Genomic DNA, 20,961 nt, shown 5'->3' with positions numbered 1-20,961 from the left:
AAGGAAACATGCTCATCAATTTCACACCGTGGCTAACACAATATTGCTGTGGGTTATTGTTATGGGACATTTTTCATTCAAGGTGCTATCCAGTCCGGGAAAAATCTTCCTTGTAGATTGTGTTTCTGTGTGTATGTGAGTTGATTTTCCTTGCAAGGAGGATAATTAATTTGTTGCACAGTGAGAGAGCCAAGAATCTAGCCCATTAGACTCACTCCAGGGTACATTGTCCTCTCGCTCAGACTCTCTGTATAATGCAAATTGCTGTAGTGAAAACTTTGAGCTTGCAAAGCAAAGCTTGTTAGGAGAAAACGTGGTAAAAAGCCACAAGTATCTGGGAAAATCTAGCTTTTCCAAATAAAAAAAGAAGGAAAAAAAATCATGTAATCTCTGAGATCAGAAATGACCCAAAGTTCACTCATATAAACAAAGAGGGGGAAGAAACTCTGGAGTAGAGCTGTTACATCAGAATTTAAAAAAAACATTTTTTATTTGAATGGGATTCCTTATATCTAATGGTTTTACTGCAATGATGATAAAAAAAAATACTGCTTCTCAGTTCAAAGTTTGGGGATTTCATTTCAAACTCTTCCTTTGTGCGTCTTATAAAAGGTTTGTGAGGATTCTTCTTCGTACTCAGGTTTTATTTAGAAAAACAAGAGTCTCCACAAGAGACCACGAATGTATGCCAATCGCCAAATATCCTCTTTGCCAGATATCGGCAGTTTTCTGGATCAGTGATTGTGATCATATTACAATCATCAATCACAATTTCAAAGCTTGGAAGAAAATTCTATCCCCATTAATAACAATACAGTAGGTTCAAATGAATGGGCTTCAACATTTTTCTAAAAAAATACGATGAAATGCACAATTCGGATCTGATCCAGATGAAACTCACTGGAATGGTTGAGGAACTAACCCGACAAAACAGAGTCAACTTTTATAATGATCAGTCAGTTATGATCTCAGATAGGAATTTTTGGAATTTGGCCACTGATATGAGATAGGGGATTTTCCCATATATATTTTTTCCCCGCAAATGATCCATGGTCAGTATATTGATCAGGATACTGTTACGCATACTGTATAGTCGGCTAAAATATGTATTTTTAAAGAACGATTACCATTTATTAACCTGGTAGAACTGTTTGTAAATACACATGATCACATGAGTTCTGATTGGAATTTGTCCCACGTATTGATAGTATAGTTTAGTTTTTTTAGTCAGTGAAAATATCATTTTATTTTGATAATGTTTTTGTCAACGTGGATTAAAAAAAAAAAGAATAGTCAGGCTAGTTATTGGCACAAAATATAGTGGACGAAAACTATGACGTAACTTTTTAGTGGAGTAAATTAACATTGCCTCCTTGGCAGAGGCAAAAAAAAACCAAAAGAAAGTTTTTCTAAATGATTTTTACTCATGTCTTTACCAATATTTAAATCTATGACACTTTAATTTTTATCAACAGATTTTTACTTGTGTGTTTCTTCTGTTTGCTTGTTTTTTTTTGGTTGGGGGGGGGGTGGGGTCTAAATGTAGTTTCTCTGTAGACTAATTACCAAATAAGGTAGTGTTACGGCTGGTGCCTCCTGACCTCTCAGCCTGACCTTCCTCCCTCTCTCCTAACACACCTGATTCACATCAGTAATCAGGTGGAGAGGGAGGAGGAGTTGTATAAAAGGCTGAGGACCAGAAAGAAGATAGACATAACATCTGACCAGATATGTCATTTTTATATTGTAGAATTCAATATTTTGGTGAATTCAGAGTGTGACGGCCCTGTAAAGGGTCAGCCCAGTGTCCTCCCTTTTCTTTAGTTTGGCCAGAGTCTCCAGTGCCTTTTGTTTCATTATGTTGCCTCTTTTCACTCACTTTATAATAAATACCTATTTTGGAAACCGTTATTTCTGTTGTAGAGTCATTTATGTTGTGGCACCTCAAGTCTTTGGGTTAACATCCTAGAGGGACTCGTAACAGGTACAAAAGCAATTTTCAAATGGTTTATACAGATCCTTTCCAAAAAATTTGAATATCATGGAAAAGTTGTTTAATTTCCATAATCCCATTCAAAAAGTTAAACTTTTCATAGATTATAGATGAAGGGCCCACATTTTAAACAATTTTAAGTATTTATTTGTTAATTTTTACATAATTTGGGCTTCTAGCTCATAAAACCCACAAAAACAGGAATTCAAAAAATTAGAATACTATGAAGAAATTACCATTTACTTCTCAAGTAAGGTCCAAGGGTTTGGAGGAAGACGAGTGAGGAACAGAACATTGCACCCCAAATCATGACTACCTCAAGTAGCTTGGGTTCTGGTCCTCACCCGTCTTCCTCTAAACCCTTGGACCTTGATTCCCGAATAAAAGACACACTTTACTTTCATCAGAAAAGAGGACCTTGGATCACTGGCCAACAGTCCAGTCCTTCTTCTCTTCTTTTTTTTCTGCAAAAACAGAGAAGTAAATGGTGATTTCTTCACAGTATTCTAATTTTTTGAAATCCTGTTTTTGTGGGTTTTATGAGCTGGAAGCCCAAATTATGTAAAAATAAACAAATAAATTCTTGAAATTGTTTAAATTGTGGGCCCTGCATCTATAATCTATGAAAGTTTAACTTTTTGAATGGGATTATGGAAATTAAACATCTTTTTCATGATATTCTAATTTTTTTTGGAAAGGATCTGTATGTGGACTGAGAATAAAGTAAACCAGCTAAAGGTCAGATCATAGGATATGGAATTCAAACAAACCAAAGAATCAGTGTGTGTTTTAGGAAACCAACCATCCAGCCACATCGCAATTCTGCTTCTGCTTTATTCTTTCTGCAAGATTGAATAAAAACACAGTAACAACCCACTGAGTAATCACGTCACTAGGAACAAAAGCTTGTCAAGCCTCCTGAAAAACAGAAAACACTGCAGTTCACTGATCTGATTTTTTTTTTTCTTTTTTAACATTTTCTTAAGTATATATAAAAAGGAAGAAAAAAAATGTGTCATGCAAATTTGTCCACATCACATTTACAGGTTCATTATTGAGACCTTTGAAAATTTAACCCAATACTGAGCACAAAAAAAAAAGAAGAAGGTTTGTAGTTTGTCTGGAGATGAGCACGAGTTTATTTATGCTCCAGGCTTCAGGATTGGAAGGAAGAGGTATGAAGAAGCATATAGTCAATTTGTCTTACTGACATATAATGCTGACAATACTTTGAAAGAAAAGTTTGATGAAGAAGAACTTCGGTACTTATCCCAAAGAGACAGCGGCTGACCAAAGCTGTGTGCGTAGGCTGAGCCTTGTTGACAGCAGATACGTCTTCTCTATCTCTGCCTCCCTTGCAGCGAAGGAGATGAACAAATCTGCCGCCTTTTGTCTGTCGAGTCCTTGGGGGCAAACCTCGAACAGGCTGCAGGCTCCTCTGCTTTTTTTTCTGAGCCGAGGAAACAACATGTGTGGATGCCGCAGGTATCGTCTTGGAGGATAAACAGTCCCGAATAAATACAAAAAGAAACGAGAAAAAAAAAGTAATGTTTCCATTCAAGTCTGCTGTTGCTTTGTTGTTCCGGAAAAGAAAGCACCACAACCTTGACAATAAAATCATTTCATACAGAAACAGATAAAAATGTAAGAACTATGTCAAGGAGTATTTTTATTTTTTTCTAATGGTAGTGAATCCCAGTTTGCCATTATCACAGGCAATAAAACTTAATCTAAAAACTAATTACTGGAGTGCAAATGTGGATCTTGTAACACTTTTTCTTTCTCTACTGTGTGCTGCTCTCATTATTATTACCACGGGGTATGTTTAGAATAATACCATTTCCTTCAACCAGAATCTACACAACAATATTTGCTGGTGCCAAAAATAGCATGAGTTTAAATGTCACTGTACTCTTCATTAGCAAAGTGTTTATGTCTAACTGGCTTTTTGCAGTCATTCAGGAAGTTTTTGACCAGGTTTTTTCATAATCTGGGGTGGATGAGGTTAGCACTTATCTGAATCTCTTCCCAACATTAATAAAACACACTCGGACTCAGAATCCAATGTGTGCACCTATCTGCTATCACCTTTTTTTTTGCTTGTATATAACATTTTTGAGCAGGACAGTGAGACCGGCTTGATGGAGCACACAGATCGGGGACAAGGAGCTTCATCTCCTGGATATTGCAAGCTTTCATTTGATGACAACGTGATGATAAGATTTGCTGATTATACAGAGCTTAATGAATCTGCTCCCCTCACTGTCTTAGATAAGCTACTTCCACACAGTTAAATAACTTGAACTTCACAAATGACAAAAAAAAAAAAAAAAAAAATCTGAGAGAGGTGACCATGTCGGAAATATCAATACACATCCGAGCAGTTGAGCTGTAACCAGCTGAGAGAAATGACTTTCCCTTCTCCTATTATGGATACGCATTATTTACATAAAAAGATCAATGTCCTTGCAAAAATACAAGTATTTCAGTCAAAAAGTGTTCCTTTTCAAGAAGCAAGTATAAATCTGTACAGTCTCCTCGGAGGGATTAGGCAGCACAGTGTGAACTGGTCCGTCCATGCATGGGTAGCAAAACACTCGAGACCATTCATTGTGACCGTGGTTTCATAGCTTGCTGGAAGTAACTGCCAAAGAAGATCTATTGCTTTGAGTCAGCCATAGACTCCCAACATTAAAACACATGGGGCGCTTCATCAGAGAGCTTGATGTCTGTGTGCGATGGCAGGTAGCCTGGCAGGGGAGAGAAAAGCACAGAGACAGGAGATGAATTTTATGTTGATATTTGCATACGGTTGTTGTCGTTGTTGTTGTTTTTTTTTTTTTCATTCTTCGTGAGCTCATTCATTCTGGATTGGTCGATAGTTTTCGCTACAACCGGAGGTAAATCAACTGGAACTTCATAGATGTGTGTTGATAGAAAGGCTTTCAACACTCTGCATCTCTCCTGGTGCACTAATTATTTTATTGGGTCAAATAATTCACCTCGACACTCTCATCACTTTGGCTCCCTCATCATTGTGCTTCTTTTTACGCGCGCATACTAATATCTAATTGTGGCAAATCTGACTCGGTAAACACAAAGACGACGCACGTAATTATGATGTCTCTTCGACTCCGGTGACAACACGGGAGGCAGAAAAACACCTCAAATCAAATAACTGCTCTGTCAGGGAGGAACGCGTGAAGACCATGTTTAGTGAGCGGCTGTGACAGTGTCAATGTCTTCCCAAAAAAGTTAATTGACAGAATAGGAATGAGTATTTGCATTATGTGCTGCTGGCACATGGTGCCTTAAAGCTAGGTGATAGGTCTTAATCCTGGCATTGGCCTTTCTGTGCAGAGTGTGTTCTCCCACAGACTATTTCCTCCCACAGACTAAAAACAGCATGCATTGTTTGGAGTGAACATGTAGGAGTGAATGTGTGTTGGTTGTGATCATCGGTGTGGTAGTGCAGGAATGGACCAGTGATATGTCCAGCATCAAGCATTCCAGTGCTGCTAGCCCTGAGGCTCTGATCTGGATGATATACTGTAGGATGGAAAATGGAAGGATGGCTTACATTTACCATTTACATTTACCAAGGATGGACTGGCCATGTGGCATACCGGGCATCGTCACGGTAAACCATCGACCCAAAGTGGGCCGATCCCGTTCGCTATGAAATAAAAAATGGTCTAAAAATGACAAAAATGTGGCACGAATAGAGTGAAAAGTGACCAAAATGGGCAAAAAGCTTTCAAGAGTGGCAAACCAAATTAGCAAAAAAAAGAGGAAATAGGTGGTATGTAATGGCAAAGGGTGGCTTGAATGGGCCAAATAAGGCAAACAATAGTGGAAGAAGGGCTAAAATATGCAACAAAAAAAGGTCAAATGTAGGGAAAAAGGAAACAAGTGGAATTTATTGGGCAAAATGTAGCTTATTTGGATGAAAAGTGGCAAAAAAAAAAAAACAGTTAAAGATAATACATAAATCGGATAAAAGTGTCAAAAAGAACTTGCAAAAATGGACAAAAAATACAAAAAAAGGAATATGTATTGTCAAAAAGTAGCTTAGGTCTGAAAAAAGTGCCAAAAATGGGACAAAGGAAGTTGCAAAATGGTAGAAGAAAATGGGTGAAAAGGGGTTTTCTGGGGGAATAATAATTAAAATAAAAAAAAAAGCCACATGTTGAGCATTACTGACTTAATTTCTTCTTCTTCTTCTTCTTCTTCTTCTTCTTCTTCTTCTTCTTCTTCTTCTTCTTCTTCTTCTTCTTCTTCTTCTTCTTCTTCTTCTTCTTCTTCTTCTTCTTCTTCTTCTTCTTCTTCTTCTTCTTCTTCTTCTTCTTCTTCTTCTCTGGCAGCTCCATCATTTATCCAGTACCTGCACTAAGTCTCCACTGTAAATATCTAAACTATCTCATACAGTCCTCGCTGGCAGCTCACTCAACTGCGTTATAAAACTTTTCCTTTCAGTTCCGTTGCCATCCATCTGTCACACATCTCTTTGTGCACTTTGAGCTGCTGACTCTCGGTATTTAAATTCATCCATCTTCACTATCTCTACACCTTGCATCTTGATGTTTCCGCCTGTCCCACTTTCATGCAGACTCATGTATTCTGTCTTGCTTCAACTGACTTTCATTCCTCTGCTCTCCTGGTGTACACCTGCGCCTATCTACGTACTCCTCCACCTGCTTTCTTTCTTATAAATGACAATGTCATCAACCAACATTCTGGGTCATGATCTACAGATAAAGCAACAAGATATTTGAGCACAGAGTATCATTCAAAACACAAAAAGTTTTGTGTATTATAATACAGAATTAATTAAACACCATTTTATTGACGAGGAGCTGCTTCGTTGCTATTTTGTCTGATGCACTTTTTGTACAACAAAGAAGAAAACAATTAAAACAAGAAAACTCCGCCAAGCGCCAAATATTGTTTTTGCCAGATATTGACACTTATCTGGATCAGTGATCCTGATCATAGTACAATGATCAATTACACTTTAAAGGCTTGGAAGAAAACTTCACCCTCATTAATAATAATAGTACGGTAGGTCCAAATGTTTGGACTTCGACATTTTGCAGAAAAACAACAATGAAATGAGCAATTCAGATCTGATCCAGATGAGCACAAACCTCCGCCAAATATCCTTTATGGCAGTTATTTGGATCAGTGACTCTGATCATGGTACATTGAATATTCATATGCTGGCAAGAAATTCCTTTCACCATTAATAACGATACAGTAGGTCCAAAAGTATCGGCACCCCCATTATTTTTGAAAAATCGCAATAACATGCGCAATCCGTATTCCAGATAGGAATTTTGTGATTTTTTTTTAACTGATCCAGAATAAATATATTGATCTGGATCTTTATAGACACTCCAATGGCGTAAGGTCTATCCTTTGTTAAAATGTTGTAAAAATCTGTTAAGTACTTTTGACGTAATCCTGCTAACAGACAAATAAGGTGAAAATATTAACTCATTGGCGGTGGTTAAAAGGATAACACATTTGTTATCTAAGGTACTGTAGGTTGCAAAGGTCAGGCGCTTATTGTAAAAACTTGTATACATACCTCTGCTGTTCAGGTCGAGTTGTACATCAACATGATCCAATGAGGGGAGCTTTTCCCCCTCAGGATTTGGGACGGATATGGAGTTCACTGTGGGGATCACCTCTTGTTCCTTGTCAGCCTGCTCTGAGGTGTACGTTTTCATTACTGGGATCTTCCTGCAGGTAATGCAGAAAAGAGGGACAAAAAAGATTTCCAAAAAAGGAAGTTAATGGAAACCTGCCATCAGGTTGGTTTCACTAATGCTCTCACTAAGCATAATGTGTCACGCACTATTTTTAACTGGAAGAGGCTTGCTTGAAAGCTGGAAACTGGGGCATTTTGCATTCCACTGGGCATTGCTCTCACACTTTCATATTGTTCACCTCCGTTTTCGATCAATTTTTCATCCCCTCAGATGCATTCCCAATTTCTACTTAAAAACCAACATCGTGCATTCCTAATTTCCGAGTCCCCCCTTGTGACTTTGTGCTGCAGCTGGTGCTGTGACATTTCAGGAGGCTTTAGAAACTCCACTGAAACTCTGCTGATTCCTTAATGTAGTAACACATTTCAGAAAGTTGCAGTTAAGTCACATTTCACTTCATAATTGGTAAATAATCTACACACTAAAGAGTGGTTCCCTGTATGTGGCAGGCATGGGATGAGCTGCAGCAGAGGACAATAATTACTGTATGTCCCTCACTGTATAGTGCATGTTGTCTCAGGACTTATCTCCACAACCTTTCCTGCCATTCTGCAGAATAGGGCTCACCTTGAATGGTTGTGTTTAGCATTTCCAAAAGGTCAACTCCCCCATTTTCAGTTGGATGAATATTGATAACTGCAGGCCTCTGAAAGCCATGCGGCACTCTAGGAGAATTGATTTGATTGTCATCCTCCGTAATATTCTACAGATTAAGACGGAGAGGGAATTCTCTTATTCCTTCTCTCATTTTCTGTACACCTTTATAGTGTACAGGGTCATGGGGGGGGGTTCCAGAGACTCTTCTTGCTGACTCAGGGCACAAAGGGACAGAGGGTTCACCACTGAACAAGACACACAAGGGCTATCACACAGAGACTGTTGTAACGGCTTTGGATGAAATAAGAAGAAGTCAAGGTTTAGGGTTGCTGGTCAGATGCGGACACAGGGTTTATTTGGTCAATGAGTTTTGGAAGCAGACCAGTCTAGGATTCAAAGGTTTCAGTGTGTGTCGTTGTTCTGTGCTCTCTGGGTTTTGTATGTTGTATACTAAGTTATTGTAGTCCGAAGTTATTGTTTTAATGATAGCATGTATACTGTACCTTCAGGTATACATGCTATCTACATGTATACCTAAAGGTTTTGGCTAACGTGCATCTCGGCTGCTTTGATTATGGGCGGGGCTTCTGGAGCAGTTAAGACGCTAACTACCTACTTAGTAGTCATCATTAGGGTTAGAACTTTTTACCACTCCTATATTGCTGCGTTGTGCATTGGCCAATTCCGATATAGCACAGATCAAACATACTTTTATTACTTATTTTGTAGTGTGGAATGTTAGAAAATGCAGAGAATAACAGTCAGCTACAGAAAAAAGAGAAAACCTGACCCATTAATTAGTAAGGGAAAAATAATTAAGAAGAGTCTAAAAGGATACCTCAATAAATCCAATATTATTTCAGATTTCCAATGCAGGCCAACATGAATTTTGTGGACTTTTTTTTTTTTTAGGTTAGGTAAACAAAAAAGTCTGTTTCATATAGTGCATCCCAAAATGTTTACTGTTATCAGTTGATTTTGTATTTTAGAGATCCTAGATTTCCATTGATATCAATTTGATCGAGTTGTGGGGGGATGCACGAGGGGCATGTCTGGCCTGTGGCCTAATATCATTATTGGATTGGGACATCCTTACTCACTATGCCTCTCTATTCACACTTCTTTCAATCCAACCTACTCGACACAGATTGCAAGTGCTTGTTTTTATAGGAGGGGCGGGGCCAACAGTGGTGGTTAATGACAAAAGAAGCCACCAATACGTCCTATAATTTCATCTCAGCCAATAGCAAAATGTGATTGTAATATACAGGTTTTATCCAATAGAGGGCAGTCACTCTCTTACATTTTTACAACAAAGTAATCCAAATTGAAATACTTTGACAAAAAGTTGGACAAAAACCATTCGCCAACACATCTTCACTACCAGTTTTGGGGTTTAGTTACTCTTTAAGGGACACTATCTGTGGGTAAATTTAATTTTGTTTGGTTGCAAACAATCACACTGTTAACTCTACCTTTTGAATTTATATATCACAAATACCAGCAGGCCCAACAGCACGACAGACACCAACATGATGACTGCAGTCCCACTGTGGCCGCTGTCACTGCTGTCCACCAGAGGAGCTAAAAGAAAACAAGATCAATGAGATGAGGGAATGTGCAAAAACACAAACTCATTTACTGTAAATATGAAATAAAGTCCAAGTATTCATAAAGTAATACAAATGTAAAAAAAAAAGGAACACTATAATATTAAGTACTCACATGACTGTAATTGAGTTGCTTTTACAGATACTTGTACTTTTTTGAGTCACATTTTTAAATCAGTAATTTTACTTGTACTTAAGTATATTCTAAAAGAAATTAAGTAATTTGTTACATTTCTAAACCCAACCGTTACGGTGTAAATTGTTTCATGGTTTCATTGAACAAAATCCATATGTTTTTAGTCGTGTCACTTGAGCTTCTACCTTATATATGTTTACCCACATGGCACTGTTTTAGAGTTCATAAATGTACCTATATTTAGAGCATGAACTTCTTTTTATTTTGAAATGAATTCATTGGTGTTATTTTATTTAAAAAACAATTATTTTATACAGATGCCTTTGTGGAAAATAAATTAGGTTCCAATTCTTCCTTTTTAAGTTTATACATGAGATGTTAAATATATGCAAGGGAACCTTAGCATTGAGCTACTTTTTACTTGTACTTGAGTATTTTACGTATGAATTACTTGTACTTATACTTGCGTACAATTTCAATCAAGCAACAGTACTTCTGCTTGAGTATGATTTACAGTATATGTACTCTTTACACCTCTGATATTAACTGATTAAGTTACTGTAATGCCATACATTTGCATTAGGCCCATAAAGACAATACAGTTGTGGTTTTCTGGTTTTTGATCCAGTTCTACACCCTGACCCTGACTGTAAGAGCTAGTCTCTTATTTCTGATCAACCATAAATGCACTTCATATCCAGAAAATGGCTCCGACCACAGCAATCAGCTCCAGCCCGGCTCACCTGGAGACAACCTGGTGGCGTAGACGTTCACCTGCACCCCCGGTTTGAGTGTGAACTGGACGAGGTCCTGGTTTAGAGCACTTAGCAGAACCTGAGAAAGCTATGAGGAGTGACAGAGGAGAGAGGGCTTTTTTAACAGCAGCCGTACACCAACATATTCCACAGTCATCAATATTTCAGCCGCAGTCATTTCATCCAAAAGCCTGAATTATGAATCAATTTGTGCTTCTTTCTAAAGAGGAGCAAATGTTCATATGACAGACGGAAGAGTCAAACCATACTGCACCCAAACCTGAAAAGATTCCTAAGGCGACGAAGTACCTGTCAGGTAAAAGGGCACCATGCTTTTTGGGTGGCAGTGACATTTCAAATAATAATTGTGCTCTTTCAGTTACAACAAGAAATTTATCAGTTTCTTTTTTACCCCTTGTGTGTGTGTATCCATTTTAAATCAAATGTAACCATTTAAAAAGTTCAGAGAAGCCACATGGTTGGAAATAAAGCTGTGGCCTGAGTATATAATTTTTCATTTTAAATTTTTCTCCCTGAGGAACCTCGAGCTCCACTGATTTTCACACCTTGATGCAGCAGTCATTTAACGAGAAAACCAAAATGCCTTTTTCCAGTGCCCATTCCAGTCCTCAGCCATGCCTCACTAATTCCATCTTGCTCTTTTCTAAAATCTTTCCATAGCTTAAAATTAGACCACTCTACACAGTATGAATAATTACTTTTTGTTCTAGTGGCATATCAGGGTCAGTAAATCTATTACACATTTTAATAAGCAGCTTCACACAGTCACACAACTCATGCACATGCGTGTGTGTGTGTGTGTGTGTGGGGGCACACACACGTACACACACGTAAAGCCTCTCCACTGCAAGTCATTCACAGGAGATGAGAAGGGTGAACTGAAGATTTATTACCCTATTGTCTCTGAGGTTCCACCAGGTAATCAGACAGGCTTTAGATAAATACATCCCTTTAATTCCCAATCCAGGCCGCCTGCCCCAGTTTGCCTCCTCTCTCGATGGTGCCAATTATATGATGCATCAATGTAATTAAATACCTATTAACTTTGCTCAAGACTGACTGTGAGGCAGTGAAATTATGTTTACATTTTGATACATTGTGGTCTACTACAGAATAATAAATAATTGAAGCCGTCTAGACGGCATCTTTTAAAAAAGATGCCTGCTTTATGGGTTTGTTTACCAATCTGATAGGTTTCCATGACATGATGAGCGAGCGGATCCCCTGAATTCTATTTTGGAGGAGCAAAATAATACCTTCCACAAAGCAGTTCCATTTTGAATGATGATATTGTCATTACCTGAAGGCTTTACGCAAGGACTTTATACTGTAGGGTGAGATAGAGTGTAATGACATGTTTTTTGCGTTGCTTTTGAAGAACCTTTCAGCCTCTCCAATGGATGCTTTGTCAAGGGATTTACAAAGGCCGACATTGCCCTCTAGTGGCCCATTAAAGTATTGCATGGAACAAAAAGGGAGGGAAAAGCAAAAATTCAAATATGGAAACATTGCAGGGATGGGATTCAGGGGCTAAATTCGGACAAGTTTGATCTCAAGTGGGCCGCAGATTTCAGATTCTAGTTTTGAATATTAGTTCAATTCATTAAAAAAAAAAAAACCTTGATTTTCCTACTAGTTTTTGTGTAATTTAGAGGAATTTTGTGGAATTGTTTGTGGAAAAATATCAAGATTGTTGGAAAAAATTTAAACAATTTGCAATTAAAAATTATTGTATTAATATGAAGAAAACTGCGACATTGTGGAGTTTCATTAAATTTGTGAATTTAACTTGATTATTTGGTCATTTACACGATAATGTATGTTTTTCTGTCATTTTTACTGTCTCTTGTGGGCCAAATCATATGCTCTAAAGCAGTGGCTGTCAAATGGTCTCACCCTGGGACCCACATTTTACCACAGTCATCAATTTTTTTTAGAATTCAACCAACCAAATTTAGTTTTGCAAAAATAGCTCTTGAAAACACACATATATAATCTTTTTTAAAACATAAATCTATATATTTTCCTGTACAACATGAATTTAACATCTTGTCTGTCAAAAGAAAAGTTTATTTCAAAATAAAAGACAACTCCAACCTGGGAGACATTAACTAGGCTATTTATTTGATTTTGACTAGCTGTCCGCGACCCACCCAGTACAGGTCTGTGACACACTTTTGGGTCTCGACCCACCAGTTGAGAATTGCTGCTCTAAAGGGCCGTATTTGGCCCACGGGCCTTGAGGTTGACACACGTGTACGACAACAAGTGGCTTTACAATACAAACAAACAAACAATAATCCAAATTATTAATAATACTAAACTAAATCAAACAACAAAGAGAGAAAGCTGTCCTGGCGAGAATGTTTGCCAATATTTGCCCTTAAATCAGCTGATTTGAAAAAATTAGGATGAATTCAATTCACCAGTTATCCATCCCATCTTATTCTAATTAATCACCAAAGATTAATTCAATACTTTCTTTAAATCACAATAGAATTTATAAAATCTGGAATTCATATTACATCTATACTAAACCTTCGGGGAAACTTATCGCATCACCTATTTTTGAATGAATGAACTCCACTAGACTCCTCGTGTGTTTTAGACCAATTATCAGACACAATCCACCTTCTTCTTTACTGCTGACCTTTCACAAGACACATCACAACAGTTCTTTTCTCCAATATGCAGCCATGCAGCAGCATCCACGTATACAAACTATTTAACTCACACCCATTACTCACAGCTATTACAGACCAAGCCAATCCATTACAATAAAAAAACCACATTTTTTTATTTTGTGAGCGTTAACCCTTTTAGTTTTAGTACAGTGTGTGTTGACCCGAGGTGGAGAATATATTCAGTCGTAATGTATACTAAACTCCAACTATGTAAATGTTTTAGTGTCACATTCTTTGTTTTAAATTTGTCTTGGATTAAATAATATCTCATCTAGGTTTTCTGCAGTTTAGTTGTGTAGAATCTTATTGATGCAGTGTCGACGGCGATTGAAAATATCAGTTCGACCAGTTTGATAAAAAAGAAAGTTAATATACAGTAACTGGGTTGTGTGAACCATGTGGAAAAAAGACTTTGGACTTTACAAAGATCCCTTTAAATTGAGCATCTTCATACAAACATTACACCCTGTCTACAGTGGCTGTCTGGAGCTCATGTCAAAAATAAAGAAATATTGTTTTTAAAAAACAAACCTTTACCAACAAGAATGAATTTGTTTGTGCTGTCGTTAGCCAGAAAGAAAGAAATAAATCCTTCAAAGGAATACGTTGAAATTCTAAACAGCCATACAGAGCAAGTTTTACGTTTGAACGACTTGTGCTGACATATGCGTCCACAGTGTGGTGCTGGAATTATTCTATTGCAAGGACTTTGAACCATACAATTTTATTGAAATAAATCAGTTATTTGCAAATGTTATGCAAGGGCCTTGTCCTTTGATAACATTATTATTATTATTATTATTATTATTATTATTATTATTATTATTATTATTATTATTATTATTTCATATGTAAAAGCCCAAGGCTAAAAACTATGAACACTTTACAATATATCAGTTGTTTTCACTTCACTGCATTGGAACTATGTACAATTGTATTGTCCCTATTTAAATTCTATTCTATTCTATTCTTTTCTATCCTATTCTATTAACAAGGGAAATATGTCTTGGCGATACTGCTAATCTACAATAACTTTTTGGTCTTATGAAAGGTTGGAGAAACTAGACAGAGATTGTTTTTAGAAAGGCTGATTTACATTTGTTTAAATCGCATTATACAGGCATTATCAAAATATGCCTGTATAATACGTCTTTAGTAAACAAGTAGCTCATTAGTCTTTTTCCTCCAAATGTTATCATTACGGTTAAATGACACCCCAAATGAAAAAATAGTCCCTACTTTCTATAGAAATCATGGAAATCTACAGTGAATCCACTGAATATTTCCTTTAAAATAGTTTTGTAGCTGTACCTGATCGAGGTGCGACAACTTCCCATCTCCAGCTTTGTCTGTGGACCTCCTCTCAGGCACAATAAAGAGCTCAGCTGTGGTCGGTAAACCTGGGAGCAGAGTTACCAGGATCTGCTCCTCGCTGATCCCCGTGGCCTTCAACAAGAACAAGAAAATAAGCCTGTTATCTTAATGAGTACTCCCTGTTTTCAGCTTCATAACATATCATCAGTATCAGTAGCAGAGCATGTACGGATATGAAGATGAAACGTGAAATTTCAAATTGACTGAGTGTGGTAAAAGCAGAGGCTTGCTGTCAGTTTCCAGATGTAAAGCATGGAAATATGTGACAAGACAGAAGGTCAAAGTCAATGTTTTCTACTGAGGGTTACTCTAGGTTATATATAGAGCTCAGTATCCAGGTCTTTTACATAACCTGCTGCTTTTTTTTTGACATCTTCACATTGTCTGAAAGGAGAACTCAGCTGAAATGAATCACTGTTTCTCTGTTTTTATCTCTTAAAGTTTGTTTAAATGCAAACGTCACAGTTGGGTTCTTTTAAACTTATTTAGCCAACACGGTCTGTTAACGTCTTTGCCTGTTTGATGTGCGGTGTCGGCGTTCAAAGGTTATACAGTTAATTACACAGCATGGCATGAGACGGAGCAATGAGGAAATACTTGGCATGAATCAATTTCGACTTGGAGGAAATGTTAATGGCTTAACAGACAGACGGGTATTTTTCTGGCAGTGAAGCCGCTAATTGTGATTGGGATTTACAGTCCACATCAGAGGTCGTCTGACGAGGTCTGACACTTACAATGAAGCAGTCGATGCAATAGCTGGTGAAAAAACCCAACAAAAACAAAAACAGACCTGAACCATGCAGCGTTTCACCACTCTGCCAATGTCCTCCCTCCACTCAGGCATCCCGGGGTTCAGATCGTCCATGTTTGAAGAAAAGGCCAAAACATGTGAATGGAAATAATCTGAAACACAGAAAGATTGAACCCTCCTGTTATCCTTGGGGTCAATTTGACCCCATTCAATGTTTATCATTCAAAGAATATTAGCTAACTTTTTTTTTTTTTTGCTTCATATTCCATGACTCTTCCTTATTTGATTGGTACAATTTATTATATTATTTATTATAATGATTATATTTTTTTCATTGTGCTGAACATCATGCACGCATTGGTGTTTAAGCTGTGTGTAAAATGTGTGTAAAATGTGTGTGACCCATGCGTGACCTTACATCCCCACACATGCAGGTACAGACATTTGGGGGTGGGTGGGTGCATCATGTAAAAGCTTGCATGGCAGACCTTTATCCAAATTATTCCTCACATACCCTGTGTGGTCTGTGTGTATTGCAATCTGCCCGCTCTCTCTCTCTCTCTCTCTCTCTTGAAAATGTCTTCTAGGAAAATGTTTACTGTCAATGAGGTTTTGGAACAGCTCTTTCACAGTGAAAGTGACGTAGAGGAAAATGTGTCTGAGACAGAGGATTGTGTTGAGGATCACCCTAATTTCTCGTCTGAAGTAGTAAATAAATGTTTATGAGAGGAAACGTTAATCAATATGGGTCATTCTATGAGAGTCATGAATGTGCACCCCAAATTAGAAAAGATTTGGATGAAAGATTTTCAAGATACAGTAACTCTAAAACTGAAAGTTTGACGTGATGGTGGCGCTGCAGGAAAGGTCATATCATCGCCACAACCAATAGGGTTCATATTCTTGTGGTCATTATTGGTGTCAATAAATTTGAGAAGATTTGAATGAAAACTACTGAATTTTAAATTAGAATAATTTTATCTTGAAGGGGTTATTTATGTATTTAATAAATAAACAAAGTGCCTGACACAAATAGTGTTGATTTTATGAAAATCATTTTCTGGAAGCAAATATCCCTGGGGTCAGATTGACCCCAAGGGTAAAAAGTGTTAGTAACATTTGAGGAGAATAAGAGGGTTAAATGTAGCCAACGCATGTAATGGAAAGGATGATTGACCAGTATGAATTAAGTTTACTTAGAAACAACAAGGCAAAATAAGTTGATATCCTGTTATAGAGTTTATTGATTATTAAGCTACTATAGCGCACTAAAGTACACTGCTCAACTCGTTCTCTCACTCCTACCAGGAAGCCTCAGGATACGTGTGTGCATGTGTGTGAGCGATAGAGAGAGAATATTAAAAAAAAATTCTCTAAACTGATGTTTTTGCGAAACTTTCTACGTTGTTTATGCTACTGTAGACAAAACCCAGCAGGTAAAGTCAGTAAAGTGTGAGCTTTGTTCTCGTGCCACACGGTGTAGAAAACATCTTCATAAACATTTCCGCATCTAAATAACAAAACCAAAAGAGACGTTGTTCTTGTTTTCTATTCCAAACTTATAAATAAGAAAACTGTGTTTATCAGAGTCAGAAACAACACAAAGAAAGAAGGTTGACTATTAATTTAGAAGCCACAGACAGTTAGTGAGATGCATTAAAGTATTTTCGTTTAGTGGACAGAGGGGGGCACACACACACACATATAGAGCATAGATTGAATTCATTCTGTTTTTTATCCAGCAGTTCTATCTTTATAGGAATGGTGACTTTTTGTTTCCAAGGCTTTATTGTATCACACTGTGAAAGTGTCATTTTGTGTTAGTGTGATTTGTGTGTTTGTCATCCTCTTATAACCTGCGCTAAGGAGGTAATATTTTCTCCGCCGTTTATTTGTTTGTTTGTTTGCTTGTTCGCAGGATTACATTAAAACAATTATGAATAAATTTTATCCAAAGACAGAAGGTTTGAATAAATGTTGCAGGGGATATGACTCAATATACTCATTCTGAATCAGTTACAAAAATCAAAAACTCCCCGTCTCTCATCAAAACTCATGTATTGGTTATGTCAGGTTGGTTCCACAATTACCCCACATGGTTTCATCTGAATTGTGCATTTCTTTGTCATATCCAAACAAAAAATATAGGGTGTCTATCTATCTATCTATCTATCTATCTATCTATCTATCTATCTATCTATCTATCTATCTATCTATCTATCTATCTATCTATCTATCATTCTCTTATTTATTTTCTTGTTTATTTTAAATTGGTTGAAAGTGAAGGCGTGCCTTCCTCTCACTAACAATGTTTATTAGTTACATTTTTCATTTGTTTGTTTTGGTGCTGATTGAATTTTGAGTTGCAGGTGAGGGCTCCACCCGTGACCAATTGCTCTGATTGGCCAGCAGGCTATAAAGTCAGGCTGCTGGTCAGTCACAACAGACAAATCTGAGTGGAGGGGAGCGTTAGTTTGGTGCCACAAAACTGTGTTTTTTCTAAAGCATTGACTGTAAATTGAAAATAAAAGGTTGTTATCAACAACTACTTCCTCTGACGCAAAGGTTTTTTTGTTTATCCCCTGTGCCCATATATATTTGGACATACTGTATTGTTAATAATGGAGATAGAAAAGTCTTCCAAGCCTTTAAAGTGTAAAGGATCAGGATCACTGAGAATATTTAGTTGTTGGTTGAGGTTTGCGCTCTTGTTATTGTTAAGTTTGTGTTTTGTCTATGTTGGGATTGTCTTTTTTTTTTTTTTAACTGTTTTTGCAAATGAATTTCTTCATCAAAAACACTTTAGTTTACCTTTAAACCCTGTGACTTATTTGTGTTCTTAGCAGGGCCGGTCTCGGCCTAGGCAACCCAGGCGTCAAATTGCACGGTCGCCCCAAAAAACACAAGTATAATGAAGATGAAACACTCTCCCTTTTCAATCACTGTACATGTTTTCTCTTAATTAAATATATATATATATATATAGAGAGAGAGAGAGAGGATAATATATAAAACGGAAACACCAAGAATGTATGTGAGGTGAAAAAGTTATAACCTAAAATATAAGTTTAATGTTAGCAAGGCTATTGCCTGTAATGTAACCAATTTATCAAGTCCACTCTTGCTTAGGACACATAATGACCTAAAGCCTGCCCTGGTTCTTTGTTCTGCCACCCCCCTATATAGATATATAGACATTGGTTACGACATAACACTCCACATACAAAACCTTTCTTGCCAACCAACAAGGCTTTGAGAAAAGGCTTCATATAATGACTAGAAATTCATCCGCTTTGTCTGTTTGGATTTGATGCAGTCTGTGAAGGCACATTGATGTAGTTGAATACCTGTCTATTCCCTGATCTGATACAGACTAATACCAACAACAATAAGCCTTTTCACACTCTCGCTCTGTTCAGTTTTTTCGCATTAGGTCAAAGGTCAAGAGGTATAAACTTGCCATGGTTGACAGTGTAGGAAGCGAGTCTGACAGAGATTTTTTATTTATTTTGCCGTTGGCGCGTTGATTCCTTTAAAGATTTTTTGTGCAAATGTGGCATCAGTTTCTAAGGCAGAAATACCGAGTTAGCTGCTAAAGCTAATGCTGCACACGAGCTGAAAATTCCGGTTTTGCCTGACATTTCAATAGTTACCCAGGTTATTGTCACATTTTGTAAACATGAATCGGCTGATCAGTGTTGTTTCACTTGATCAGAATCAGAAAATACTTTATTTAAATAAACAACCAATTAACAAATCCCATGAAGTTTAGAGTATGCAATTAATCAATTTTATTTGTCAAAATAAGTAAATGGAGGTTGTTTTGGCAAATGTATGGGTCCTGGCTACACTGCTTCGGCTCCATTAAGTTTTCTAGGTATATTGCTCTGGTATGATGTACAGTACTAAACATCATTAAAGGCCAAAATAATGGTCAGATTCATGCGATTAGAAATAGGCGATACAGTATATTCTGTTCTTTTCACCATCTCACAGTACCACTACCATTAATTTATGTTTATTTATAATATTAAACAACATAATTCATATTCATCAATTTTATTCACACATTCAGCTAACCATTGATTATGCCAGGCACATTAGCTTTTACGACTCCTCGTCCATTAAAAACAAATCAAAAATCGGGCTCAGAGCGTCGATGCGTACACATCCATAGATTATACCGACCAAATTTCAGCTCGATCCGTTCACGAATAACAGAGGTAGCGATTTTAACTAGTGTACACAACAACAACAACAACAAAGTGAGTGGCGTTTTGAGTCCGGTAGCCCGGCCTACGAAAAACAAAAAAAGCTTATACAGATAATTGTGTTCTATATGCAGGGTTGCAGGGGATTAAGAAAAAAAAATGACACGTACCATAAACTGCCAACTTTATGTGATCCTGATGGACTGTGTTATCAATCGCAGCTTGTACGGTGATGGTGTGACTTCCCTTTTTGGAAAATGTGAAGGACATGGCTCCATCAAGGGTCACGATTGGCTGGAAAAGGAGACATAAGATGACGACAAGAACAATTGTTGGTTTTTTTTGTGCCGTGTTCCACGTTAGAGTGGAATTAAAAGACTCACTTCTGTTTTATTATCAAACCACCAGTAATAAGTTACAGTTCCGACATTACTGGGTCGTAGCACTGTCGTCAGGTTTACTGCTTTGTTTTTGACAACCACTGAGGGAGCTGAGAGCTGGATCTGTTCTAGTTGACCTTTACAGGAGAAGCACAAAAATTGACAAAATCAGTCAAGAATGATGTTACTAACATTGAAAGAGAGTGAGCGGGCAAAAACACTGGGAAATACTAAGATGTTTATTTTTAGTCTGGAATAATCATATTAAGAAGCAACAAAAATGATCACCTTAACTTAATTTGGTATAAACTCTTACTTTAATGAGACATTTTGAAAACGTTTATTCAAGTCATTTTTTGCATTGGTTTTGCCTTTAAATGCTGACAAGTTCAAGGTTTTTGACCTTTCAGAAGCTATTGAATGCTTTAAAACTAGACTGATGCCTTCTTACACTATAGCTAGTTGTATCTCTTGTAGTTTTCATTTCATCACATAGACGCAAGCATGTAACCAACGTAAGTTCTCAAATTCTCCCTTTACACTAAAAGGATCCTCCGTGTACTAATGTTAAAAGCCTATCCAGGAAGTCTATTTATCCAGAAACATGACTTTTTACATTAACCAAGTGTGTTTTCCTGTGATGGACTGACATCCACTGCAGGGTACAGCCTT

The 20,961-nt window shown here is 37.2% G+C and overlaps 1 protein-coding gene across 1 annotated transcript in view; it reads right to left on the bottom strand.

Moving 5' to 3' along the window:
* Window positions 1-3,672: 3,672 nt before the first annotated feature.
* Window positions 3,673-20,961, bottom strand: part of LOC114476615 (VPS10 domain-containing receptor SorCS1-like) — a 68,727-nt gene continuing 51,438 nt past the window's right edge. The window contains exons 20-27 of the mRNA XM_028468396.1: window positions 20,293-20,426; window positions 20,080-20,203; window positions 15,738-15,850; window positions 14,882-15,016; window positions 10,854-10,953; window positions 9,840-9,948; window positions 7,584-7,738; window positions 3,673-4,743 (exon numbers count right to left, since the gene is read on the bottom strand). Coding sequence (XP_028324197.1) covers window positions 4,685-4,743; window positions 7,584-7,738; window positions 9,840-9,948; window positions 10,854-10,953; window positions 14,882-15,016; window positions 15,738-15,850; window positions 20,080-20,203; window positions 20,293-20,426 — 929 coding nt within the window. The 3' untranslated portion in view covers window positions 3,673-4,684. The remainder of the gene's footprint in view (window positions 4,744-7,583; window positions 7,739-9,839; window positions 9,949-10,853; window positions 10,954-14,881; window positions 15,017-15,737; window positions 15,851-20,079; window positions 20,204-20,292; window positions 20,427-20,961) is intronic.

This window comes from Gouania willdenowi, chromosome 15, assembly GCF_900634775.1.
Source record: "Gouania willdenowi chromosome 15, fGouWil2.1, whole genome shotgun sequence".
NCBI classification, from domain to species: Eukaryota; Metazoa; Chordata; class Actinopteri; order Blenniiformes; family Gobiesocidae; genus Gouania; species Gouania willdenowi.
Note: the sequence above shows the minus strand (reverse complement) of the source record. Positions and strands in the feature narration are given on the sequence as shown.